Below are 13,131 nucleotides of genomic sequence, written 5' to 3' on the forward strand. Positions count from 1 at the left end.
GACACGTTGAAAATAGGATTCTGAGGCACCACAGAACTGTATCATGTTCGTGGGGGTGGAGGGACAGAAGGAGAGGCCCCGAGATAGGACAGATTCTTCTGCTGGGCTAAGAGTATAGTTGGATAGATTAACAATATTGCTGGGTGGGTTAAGGGAACTACTGTTGTGGCCCCTTGTGGCATGTAGTAGTTTAGATAGTTTAGTGTCCTTTTTCTTTTGTAGAGAAGCAAAGTGTGTGTTGTAAATGGCTTGTCTAGTTTTTGTAAAGTCCAGCCATGAGGAAGTTTGTGTGGAAGGTTGGTTTTTTAGGAGAGTATCCATTTTTGAGAGCTCATTCTTAATCTTTCCCTGTTTGCTGTAGAGGATGTTGATCAGGTAGTTCCGCAATTTCTTTTTGAGCGTGTGGCACAAGCCGTCAGCATAGTCTGTGGTATGTATATTGTAATGGATTTTTTACCTTCAGTCCTTTTTGTATGATGTCCATCTGTTTGCATTTGGAAAGGAAGATGTCTGTCTGTCTATCTGTACAAGTTTTTTCATGAAGTTGATCGATTTCCATTCCATACAGCTAAATGCATAATAACATTCAAAAACCAGTTGGAGGACACTTCAGTCTCTCTGGTCACTCGATTACAGACCTAAAAGTTGCAGTTCTTCAACAAAAAAAACTTCAAAAACAGACTCCAACAAGAGACCGCTGAATTGGAATTAATTTGCAAACTGGATACAATTAACTTAGACTTGAATAGAGACTGGAAGTGGATGGGTCATTACACAAAGTAAAACTATTTCCCCATGTTTATTCCCCTCCCCCACCGTTCCTCAGACGTTCTTGTCAATTGCTGGAAATGGCCCACCTTGATTATCACTACAAAAGCTTCCCCCCCCTTCCCCCCTCGCTCTCCTGCTGGTAATATGACAGGTTTCAGAGTAACAGCCGTGTTAGTCTGTATTCGCAAAAAGACAAGGAGTACTTGTGGCACCTTAGAGCCTAACCAATTTATTTGAGCATAAACTTTCGTGAGCTACAGCTCACTTCATCGGACGCATACTGTGGAAAATACAGAAGATGTTTTTATACACACCGACCATGAAAAAATGGATGTTTATCACTACAAAAGGTTTTCTCTCCCCCCACCCCACTCTCCTGCTGGTAACAGCTTATCTAAAGTGATCACTCTCCTTACAATGTGTATGATATTTGTGCTGGAAATGGCCCTCCTTGATTATCATACACATTGTAAGGAGAGTGATCACTTTAGATAAGCTGTTACCAGCAGGAGAGTGGGGTGGGGGGAGAGAAAACCTTTTGTAGTGATAAACATCCATTTTTTCATGGTCGGTGTGTATAAAAACATCTTCTGTATTTTCCACAGTATGCGTCCGATGAAGTGAGCTGTAGCTCACGAAAGCTTATGTTCAAATAAATTGGTTTGTCTGTATGGTGCCACAAGTACTCCTTTTCTTTTTGCTGGTAATAGCTCACCTTAAGTGATCACTCTCGTTACAGTGTGTATGGTAACACCCATTGTTTCATGTTCTGTATGTATATAAATCTCCCCACTGCATTTTCAACTGAATGCATCTGATGAAGTGAGTTGTAGCTCACAAAAGCTTATGTTCAAATAAATTTGTTAGTCTCTAAGGTGCCACAAGTACTCCTTTTCTTAAAGGATACAGGATACTGACTGTAACAGTGCATATAGAGCTGAGACTGTACCCAGCTCTATTCCCATCTTGATAAGGGGAGTTTACACAACCAGTTTGATTATTAATTGATTATTAATTAGTTGATTATTAAAGGCAGAATTCTAACCTCAAATGCGCATCTTGAACATTCAGTACTCTGTTTATAAGTACAGTAATGGATTTTTCAAGATTAGCTGTGGAGGGCACAAGAGAAGTTTCCATTCCCAAATGTCTGTCTTTATTAGTCCATGTACAGTTTGTAGAAAAGCAATTTGTATACTGTTCATCCTTAAAGTACCTCTTGTTCTTGAGAAGTGCATCATTGACTTCTCAGGTGAAAGTGGAAATGTTAATGACTGAGTCCTACAGTGTGGATTAGTAAAGATACAGTTTACTATTTCTATTTCTCTCTTTTTAATTACAGTAGTTGCATGTCTTGTTTGAACATCTTACATCAGTTTTGTACATATAGTATGTTAAACCTGAGAACTAAAATTGCTCTTGGAAATGATCTGAGATACAGACTGTGTGATAGATGCTTTCATTTTTAAGATGTGCATGTAGAGTGATATCCTGAAATATTTCTGCTGTTAAAGGTTCTTGCCCCCCCAAATTTCTGTATCTGCTGTTTTTCAGACTGGCAGAAGTAAATATGAGGCGATCAGCAGCTCCAAGTCAACGTCTAGGGAATTCAGCTAAAAAGCCAAGGTTTATACCCCCAGGAAAAAATAACACAATCTGTCTGAAGAAAGAAAATGAACAGCTGGTTCCAGAAATTAAGTTGACTGAGGTAAAAAGAAAAATGGGATGGGGAAACATTTAGCTATGCAGCACCACAACTAAAATATGCCAACAGTAATTAATTCTTACTCATGCAAGTAGTCGTAATGGGTCAGATTCTGACCTTAACTCATGCTGAATTGCACCTTATTCCTCAAGTAGTCCCATTACTACTCGAAATTCACCATTGAAGTAAAAGTGCTACCTATGAGTAAAAAGTATCAGAATTCAGCATATATACAAGTCTTACTGTAGCCAACGCGTGGATTGCAGGGTTGGCCTATACGTCACTGGGTTACTGAGAGACTGGACTGTAAAATGTTTTGAATGTCCTGGCAAAAGCATTTCAGAAAAGAAGGTCCTTTCTTAAGATGGATAATTCAAAAATGTCAATACACTGAGTCACAGTGTGGCTACAAGACAGCAAAGCCTCTGATATAGAAAAAAATTCAGTATGTCCTCATTTTAGTATATCTTTAATTTTAAGGCTTCTGTTGAATAGAAGTCATAAGTAGAAGTTGCTGCTTTTGTGGATGGCCATTTATATTAAAAGCACATTTATTTATTTTCATGTATCCATGTGTATACACACAAATATACATAGTAGAGGCTTGATTTTTCCTTATGTATGAATAGTACCTTACTTCTCAGCAGGTACCACTGAAAATCTATGGGACTATTCAGCGTAAATAAAGGGTGGCAGAATTTGGACTAGAGTAACTTGCAAACTTAGAGAAGGAATGATTAATCCTGACCTGTATAACCAAACTTCAAAATTGCATAGAGCTACTAAAGTTTGGATGTGGGTAGTACCTAATTATTGTCTTAAATTGGCAACAGGAGAAATTTAGATTTTAATATTTTTGTATAGTCTGAACTGGTATTTTCTGTAATACATTTAAATATGGAAAAGAACTATATATCTTTCAAGGATGTACTCATCTGGAGTACTGTGTCCAGTTTTGGGCCCCACACTACAAGAAGGATGTGGAAAAATTGGAAAGAGTCCAGCGGAGGGCAACAAAAATGATTATAGGGGACTGGAACACATGACTTATGAGGAGAGGCTGAGGGAACTGGGATTGTTTCTTCTGCAGAAGAGAAGAATGAAGGGGGAATTGATAGCTGATTTCAACTACCTGAAAGGGGGTTCCAAAGAGGATGGATCTAAACTGTTCTCAGTGGTAGCAGATGACAGAACAAGAAGTAATGGTCTCAAGTTGCTGTAGGGGAGGTTTAGGTTGGATATTAGGAAAAACTTTTTCACTAGGTGAGTGGTGAAGCACTGGAATGGGTTACCGAGGGAGCTGGTGGAATCTCCTTTCTTTGAGGTTTTTAAGGTCAGGCTTGACAAAGCCCTGGCTGGGATGATTTAGTTGGGAATTGGTCCTGCTTTGAGCAAGGGGTTGGACTAGATGACCGCCTGAGATCCCTTCCAACCCTAATATTTTTTGATTCTATTAAAGGCAGATTTTTCACTTTTGCATTAAGGGTAGGGAAAATGCTACCCTGAATTTCTGTTTTTGCAGGTAGAAGAGAAACAGCAGAATGGCTCTAAGCATATAAGAGCTCTTTCTAGAATATGTGGTATAAATATAAATTCTACACAGGCTGTGGAATCTCTTGAAGAAATAAGCTCCATGGAAAAGTGTAATGGAGAAAATGAATGTGAGGCTGCTGGAATGAAAAAAGTAAATAGACCTAAAGCAGGTAAGATATATCACAGCAACTTTAAAAAAGTGGACTAATTTGGAAGTATTTGAAAAACATAAGGCTGATTTGTTACTCATTGACATGATATGAACGTTACATAAATGCTTAAAGTCTTGTAGTGGTAGCATTATCTCCTGTATTACAAAAAATAGTAATAATAATAATTAAAGTTGCTCAAATCGACTGCTTTCCTCAACCCCTCCCGTTTATTTGGTGGGGGATCTAAAAGAAAGTGGAGACTAGCTGTTGGCGCCACCTTTCTAAGTCCTGGCCTAAACTAAAAAGTTAGGTCAACCCAGCTGCGTTGCTCAGGGATGTTCAAAGTGCACACATGAGCAACATGGGTAATCCAACGTAACCCTTGGTGTAGATGACACTGGGTTGACCAAAGGATTCTTCTGTTGACTTAGCTACCACCTCTTGGGGAGGTGGATTACCTATGCTGATGGGAGAACCCCTCCTGTTGGCGTAGGTAGTGTCTACACCGAAGTCCTACAATGCTACTGCTGTGCTGGTGTAGCGTTTCAAGTATAAACAAGCCCTAACACTTTTTGTTTTCTGTTAAGTTACTATTTTTATTTTTTCTGACTTAATTTAATGATTGATTGATAATTTATTATTTTAAGTGTAGTATGTTTAATTGGGTCTGATGTTAGAAAAATTCCACAACTGTTTGTAATTTAAACTATACAATTTGTGACTCTTTATAACCATTGGAATTGTAATCAAGTCTTTGTTTAACAAAGTGATGTTCAACCCTATTATAAAATGTGACTGTGATGAGATGGTTTAACATTTTTGCTTACATTTTTACAGAACTTCATAATACATGTTGGTGCATATGATCATGTGGCTTCTTTGGAGTAGTTGTTAGGGACTTCTTTCAGAACGTTGTTTTTTGAGTCTTTACCTGATCTGTCTTGTAATGATTGCAAGGAACTGTGAAAATGGTGGTTAGAAATTGTTTTGTCCTCATGGATTATGGTGACCTACGCTTTCACAATAAAATCATAAACCTCGGTTTGTTTGAAAAGGACTTCTCAACTTTTTAAGGCCCTCACGTTTACCTGTCTTACACGTTAACTCCTGTTCCTTCTGATGCTTATAAATTAAATATAAATTTTTAAGTGTTTGGGTGGTAGGAAGAATGGCCACAGGACAACTTTTTTTGGTTTTGAGTAATTTATGGTCTGCTGTGATGTAAGTGCATGTTCAATGTTTGTGTTCTCTGGGTCCATTAAATTGCACACTGGCAGATACTTTAAAATGACATACTTGTGGAGGAACCTCTATCAGCAGATTCCCCCACAAAAATTGCTACAGAAGTGAAAGATTCCCCCTGGAAGTCATAGTGCTAAAGGGAGAAAACTGCTGACATATCTTCCCTGTGAAGATCCATGTTAGTACTTCTGAAATAGAGTTGTGAATAGAGGGACCTAGTGTTGCTGAATGGATAGAGCACTGGACTAAAACTCAGGACACTGAGTTCTGTTCCCAGCTCGCCTGCTGGGTGACCTTTGACAAGTCACTTCATCTCTTGTGTCTCAGTTTCTCCTTTTGTAAAATGGATACTGACCTCCTTTGTAAAGCACTGATGAAAAGCACTATATAAGAAGAGCTTTATTTTGTTATAAATACTGCTTAAAGTAATCACTGTTACTTAGATACAACTACCAGCTTCTGCCAGCGTATCCCTGGATCCAGCCTTTACCAAGACTTAATTTGTTTTCAATATCCTATATTTTCCAAGGTACCCATATAAGTCCTACCAGTTGTACCAATTCATGTGCTACTCGGCATAACTAGCGCAACAATTATGTAAACGATGTAAGCCATAAACTTCAGTCAGAGCATGAAACTTAATAATCAATTTTATTTTGTTAAAGCTTCTGCTATTTATGAAACTCAAAAATAATGGAAACTGCTCATGAAAATCAGATTGCATAGATTTTTTTTTGACTAATGAATTATATATGAATTTTCTAGCCAGGTGGTAAAATCAGTTGGTTTGGTTAAAGGGATATTATCACGATGATGTAATTTAAAGCTGGGTGTTTTAGATGATTAAAAGAATTTAACAAATCTTAATTTCTTCTACCATATTCATTTGTTACCTACAAATCATTCAGTGTGGACAGTGAAGCTCGATTAGTAAGTTTCACTTTTTGCTTCTTCGGTACTGGCACAATGCTGCTGTGTTTTTTAGGTTTCAAACACAGCAGGAGAATGTGCAAATAAATGCCTCAGTTTTGATTGAAATTCTTATGAAGCACCTGGGGATGTTGAAACAATTGAGTTCATTTGGATGGTCATTCTGATACCTCTCCTGGAGAATGCTCTGCATTCAATCTTTTAAAACCTGAAAATTGACATTCCAGCTGCACATTTTCATTGTGTCCCTTTTCTGGAGCATATACAATTGTATTAGATAGCAACTATGTAAATACTGTACTCGTATCTAACATAAAAAACCTCTTGCCTTGCTAGCTTTAGTTTAGATTGAAATTATTATGGATTTGTTTTCTGGAAAATTTTACTGATTTAAAACTGTGCATGTTCTCAGACACTCAACCCTGAAGAATTTTTGCACTGAATTTTAATATTTTAGGTGTAGATTGACAAAAAGGTCCTATTATACAACAAGCCATTTAAGTATAATTATGACTAGTGAAAAATATGATGCTCCTTCAAAAATACATCATTTTGGAGGATTTTTTTTATCATTACTTTTGTTGGAAAATTAGATTCATTTGAAGTGGCAAAGTGTGGTAGTGTAACTTGGCGGGTTCTTTTGTATTTAGAACATAGGACACGATGGCAGCTAAGTTAGCTTGTATAATAACAAAGCATGGTGACTGAGCTGGTATTTGCTACCAGCACATCTTGAAAACTTAGAACAATGCTACTAGTGAGTGAATACATTTGGTGCTGTGATTTCCTACATAACAGAGGACCTCTGAGCCCTCTCTTAGTATAAATAAGTGCTACTTCTAAATCAATCCAAAGGAGGTAGCAGGAGTGGGCAGGTCTTAATGAAGAAGGGAAAGGATGGTTTTGCAGTTCAAGCATTGGACTGGAACTTGGGAACTTTGTTCAGTTCCTGATTTTGGCACAGGCTTCATATATGACTATGGGCAAATCAGTTACCTGTGCCTCAGTTCTCATCAGCAAAATGAGGTGGCAATACTTCTGTATTTTACAGGGGCTTTGTAGGGTGCTAAGTGCCATGAAGAGACTAAGGTCATGTCTACACTTATAGTGCTGCAGCAGCGCAGCTGTACTGATGAAGCTGCATTGCAGCAGCGCATCTGGTGAAGACGCTTTATGCTGATGGGAGAGCTCTCCCATTGGTATAATAAAACGACATCCGCAAATGGCAGAACTATGTCAACTGGAGAAACTCTGTGGACATGAGCGCTTATGTTGGTGTAACTTATGTCACTCAAGGGGGTGGTTTATTCACACCCCTGAGTGACCTAAATTATGCCGACATAGGCTCTAGACATAGCCTATATAAATCTTATTTGTTAGAACTCTTCCCACCCATTTGTATATGGGACACCTTGCCCTTTATTCCTTTGTTTGATGTCCTGAGAGAGTGATGTGCTCTCTCTCCTTTTATCTGGTAACATTCTGTCTTTTTATTACTGTTTTATTTCTTGGTGAAGAATGGGTGAGGTTTCTGTCTTCTCTTTTATTTATTTTTTTGGCTTTTCCTTTTTCCTGCATTTCAAAGTTTGCATGCTCTTTGGAAATAGTATACATTGAGAATTCCTGGAGGCCATGCCAAATATACTTTCTTTGCTAACCTGACTACCATGGCAGCAGAGAGAAGGAAATTTTGATTTGTAGAACTGGTATCTGACACTACAGCTTTCTTCATGTGAACTTCTCCTGCTGCCGGCTGCTTTGTGGCAGCTACATGAATAGAAGGTGGCTTTTAAGAAGAAGGCCTCCAGCCAGATCACATTTACATTGGAAAGGTGGAGGGGAGACAGCAAGGCAAGGCGGGTGGCGAGGGGAATCCAGTAGTTTATTTAACCTTGCCCTTATTGCTCTTCTTCCTTGCCTCCAGACTAGTCTAGTGCCCTCACATTGGGCGACAATGTTCTTATGCAAGAAGTTCGGGTAGTTTTAAAAAAAATCTTTAATATGTTTGAAAAAAGTGTGATATATTTCCCAGTACGAAAATTCTTAAGAGTACTGAGTTCAGAAGCTGTCAGGGAGAATCTAGTTGCGCTTGATAAATCTCTCTGCCTTCTCCTAATTGCCTGTCAAGTTTCACTTGTAACCAGTGTGACAGTAGCTTGCATTTGGAGTGTCAGTGGATATACATCAGTGTCTTTGTGCACAGTAACATTCTTAATTGTCTAATCTTGAATTGAGAATGATAAAACTAATAGTTTCTATCAATCTGAATTGAACAGTACATTTAACTGAATATTTTTGATTAATCATTTTTTCATGGGATTTCTTCAGTTGTATTCAGCTGGAAAACTGAAGTGAGTCAAACAATTTTTTATTCTCAAGAGTGTGCTAGGTGGACTTATTCAAATCACTGTGCTGAACTGTGAGAAATTTAACTTAAATCAGGATTTCAGTTTAATAAATACAAATCACAGAGAAAGCATTACAAAGCATTAATTAAAAACACAAGCATATCTTAAACTTGCTTACTGCTGTTTTTAATGAAAGCTTTAAAAGGAAACTTGAAATAGAACAAGAGGACAAAACATAACTGGACATTTGGAAGATTCAACATCTGAACCTCAGATGAACAAAGATAGTTCATAAATGTATTTTTTAAAATTACTTTATAGAATTAAAAGCAGTAAATCCTTATAAGTATTACTGTACTGTCAATTCAGTGTGAGACTAGAATGATTACAACATACAATCTCCAGGGTAAATCTTGACAAATATATTCAATACAATAAAAATAACATGGAAAGAGCAGGGAAAAGTAAAACCCAAATAGTTATTCAAAATTAAGAAAAAAATCTGGTAAATAAGTTGTTCTTTTCTCACAATGGAGTATGTCAAATTTATTCTTATGTCACTGTTGATCAGGAAAAATATACTCCTTGCTGTGCTCCGAATACCCCCAAACCTTGCAAAAGATAGCAGCACAAAAGGCTGCATCTTGCACTCTAGCACTTGTAGATTCAGATTTAAGCATATCTAACTTTCTCTGACGTACCTGTTGAGAAAAGTCAGGAAATATGGATGTGGTAACCCCCAAATAACCAGGGTGGATTTAAATCACGATTTAAATCACTAGTCGGGGAGTCTTGATTTAATCATGGATTTCTACATAAAAGTGCATTCTTGTTGGTTGTTATAACCTTTAATACATATTCGTCACAATTCAGAGATAGATGTAGGTTTCATTTTTAGAAGGTACACACTACATTTTTAAACAGTGATTTATTTGGAAAACTTTTCAGATTATTTTTACAGCTATATCAGAAAATGAATGATTGTTTGGTTATTTCATTTACCAAAGGTAAATGAAGCAGATATTTATGAAGGCATTGGGAGGTGAACTATTTCCAGTTCAACAGGTTAATCATTAATATTTGGAGGATTTTCTTGCCATGCTGTATTAGGGGAGAACATCACCAGACAGACATTTCAATTGTTTTATTTAACTAAAACAACAATGTTATGGATTCTGGATTTTTTTCTTCAGCAAACATATAATATTTTAACAAAACAAGCATATGAATTTTTGAATTTAGTTAAACATTCAAGTTTTTTAAAATCAGGTTTGTTTTTGTTAAAATTGTTTTAAATTAAAATAGTTAAATGAAATATTAAAAAAAAATTAAATAGACTATGGCAGCCAGGTCAACATGAGAAACTTAAAATATTGGCTTTTGCTGCTAACTCAGTAGTCTTCACCTTCATTTTCCTGTTTTGTTCACAATCTGGAAAAGAAAAACAAGCTTTCCTGCTTTTTGAGGTCCCAAATGATTTCTCAATTTGGAATGAATTAGTCCAAAGGAAGAAAATATTCTTTTTACACCAGCAGAAGAAGCTACTGCTGTTAAAAGTGAGATTACCACTTCAACAGTCTGTGAATCCAAGTGCTTAAGCAGGGGTCTCAAAGTCCTGGCCTGTGGGCCACCTAAGAACCTCACCACTGCGGCTCGCAGAAAATTTTTAAAAAGTTCTTTCATCCGGCCCTCATGGCTGCCAGTGGAGAGGGCGGGAGAGGAGCGGGCAGGAGAGATTCACATGCCCCTCCCCACTATGTTGCTCCATCCTGCTGCTCCTGGGACCCTCTCGGGGGTTGCACTTGGCAAAGTGTCATTCACCTCTTCCGCTCCCTGCAAGCGGTTCCCTATCCCTGTTGTTGCCGGCGGAGCTGTGGAGGAGAGACCCATGCCAGCCATACTGCTGGCTGTCTGCTGCAGGCGCTGCCCTCTGCAGTTCCTGTTGGCTGGGGAGAGGGACAGAGATATACCATTGCTAGTCGCCGAGCAGAGTTGGCCATGGAGGCAGCATCATTAGTTGCCAGGCAGAGTCATCCATGGAAGCAGTGTCACTAATCTCCCGGGCAGTCAGCCGGGGCGGCATGAGGCCAAGGGAGCGAGGACAAAGGATGGGAAACGGGCTGGGAGGTGGTGTGAACACCATCTGCAGTGACATTATTGGCCTGCTGGGAGGATTTGAGGACTGGCACTGGCCCTAAGGTAAATTGAGTTTGAGACCCCTGGCTTAAGTGACTTCCACCAGTTCACTGGTGTGACTTTCTTTAAAACATCATCAGCAAACATGTTTCTTGAATGGTTCTTATTCCCAAACTGGGTCTCTTTTATGGCCTGCTGCCATTATAGGTTTTCCTTTCTAGTGAGATAATGGTATGGTAGATCTCAAATCAATGAAGGCTACACTCAGAAAGACCTGAAGACTTCTGGAATATGCTGCTCAAACAGTTTCACTTTTGTATCTACTGCCTGTCCCTCCCTTTTCACATTTATCTCCAGACTTCTTCTCCTTGTCCAGATCTATTCCATCCCCAACCATCTTCTATTCATTCAACGTTTTGAAACTTTGCACTTTTAGAGAGAGGTAAGGGATTGACTTTTTGTGCACAAATTTGCAGAGGGACAGTAAGGTTGAGGTCTGTTGTTTCTCACCTCTATAAATTGTTTGTTAACTTGCTTGTTAACAGCAAAAATGTTCTCTGGAGTGGAGACACAAATCCACAGTTAGAGAACTGCAAAACTAAGCATCTCTGATGGTATATTCCAGACTGAGCATTGAGTCCCATTGGGTAGATAGAAAGATTAACCTAAATAATCTACACAGAAGCCCCTGGAACCCCATAAAATTGGGTCCCTAATCCATGAATTATTGAAACTCATTTACAAAACTTTTCTTAAACATTACATGAATATATTCTCACGCTATAGAATTAGTTTTATAATCCCTGTTCCATGATAAGATATATTATATCTCAAAGATATCTTAATTAAAACTATCTTTAGATAGTTTTTTTCCTCAAAAAGCATTTCATCAAAAAAATTCGATTTTTTTTTTAAATCATTGATTTTTATCCACCCTGCAAATAAGTATCATGTTTTCTGACCTTGTTTCTAGAAAGAAACATGTCTATCGGTGGAAGCCAAGAAAGAGACCATTTTCAGGGTTACTGTTGGCAAGGGCTATCCAATAACTTCTAACTTTTGTTTTGGGCCTGGTCTGATTTGGGCCCCAGGCACGGGCATTATCACTGTTTTACTAATAAGGAAACAAATAAAGAGGCCAGTTTCTGTGAGCTGATGTACAAGTCAGTGACAGAGCTGGAGCTAGAACCCACGTCTTTGATACCGAGCGTCAACTAATAGACGACACGACCAGTTGTGGTTATGAAGAGGAATGAAAAAGGACTAGGGAAAGAGAGAGGTGGAAAGAGGAATGGAGACAAATAGACAGATTTAGAGGAGGAAGTGGGTGAGGTCAATTTGATTGAAAGGAAAACAATCTAATAGTTAGCTGATTTATTAATAGGCTTGTCAGGCTTTTAATACTCCTTTGATATAAACAAAAGAACAGCAAAGGAACCAGCTGCAGGAGTGTAAAGGGAATGCAGGCAGAAGTCCAGCAACAGAGTGGGGGTTACCCACTTTATTGCACCCAATGCAGCATGTATGATTACCTGCCCTATGGGCAGGTGGCGTATGTATGCATTCGGAGCAAGGAGCTCCTGGTCCTCAGAGACCGTGTACGGGCTTTGGAGACCAGAGTGGCTGAACTGAAGGAGCTGAGGGAGACAGAGAGGTACATAGATGAGACTTTCCAGGACACAGTAGAACGGTGTCCCCCAGTCTGACAGCCTCTGTGCTGTTGAGGAGGATGAAAGTCCCAGGGAAGGAGGGCATCTAACTGAAGCAGACGCAACCAATCCCATAGTTGGGACCCTCCTTCCAGATGATCATGTGGTATCCTCTCGCACTGAGGATACCTCTCCGGGGGAGGGAACTCTAGCTATTAGAAAGAGGCAGGCATTAGTAATGGGTTTGTTAGTCTCTAAGGTGCCACAAGTACTCCTTTTCTTTTTGCGAATACAGACTAACACGGCTGCTACTCTGAAACCTGTCATTATGCAAGGCACTGAATTTAGCCGTATGGAGTGGAAATCTATCAACTTCATGAAAAAACTCATACAGATACAAACAGACATCTTCCTTTCCAAAACCAGACAGATGGACATCATATCAAAAGGACTGAAGGTAGCCACTGAATGCATCTGATGTAGTGAGCTGTAGCTCACGAAAGCTTATGCGCAAATAAATTTTAGTTTCTAAGGTGCCAGAATACTCCTTTTCTTCTATCATTAGAAACATAGATAGTTGGGTTTGCGATGACCGGGAGAACCGCATGATGACTTGCCTGCCTGATGCGAAGGTTGCGGGTCTCTCAAGACCTCTAGATAGACTT

General features: G+C 38.8%; 1 protein-coding gene across 2 annotated transcripts in view; it reads left to right on the top strand.

Annotated features, from left to right (window-relative positions):
* RAD54B (RAD54 homolog B) overlaps positions 1-13,131 on the top strand; it is a 119,242-nt gene that overhangs the window by 7,165 nt on the left and 98,946 nt on the right. For both annotated transcript variants that reach the window (XM_073330560.2, XM_073330562.2), the window contains exons 2-3: positions 2,326-2,479; positions 3,999-4,179. In XM_073330560.2, the coding sequence (XP_073186661.1) occupies positions 2,342-2,479; positions 3,999-4,179 (319 nt within the window). In that variant the 5' untranslated portion in view covers positions 2,326-2,341. The remainder of the gene's footprint in view (positions 1-2,325; positions 2,480-3,998; positions 4,180-13,131) is intronic.

Source organism: Lepidochelys kempii, chromosome 2, assembly GCF_965140285.1.
Source record: "Lepidochelys kempii isolate rLepKem1 chromosome 2, rLepKem1.hap1, whole genome shotgun sequence".
NCBI classification, from domain to species: Eukaryota; Metazoa; Chordata; order Testudines; family Cheloniidae; genus Lepidochelys; species Lepidochelys kempii.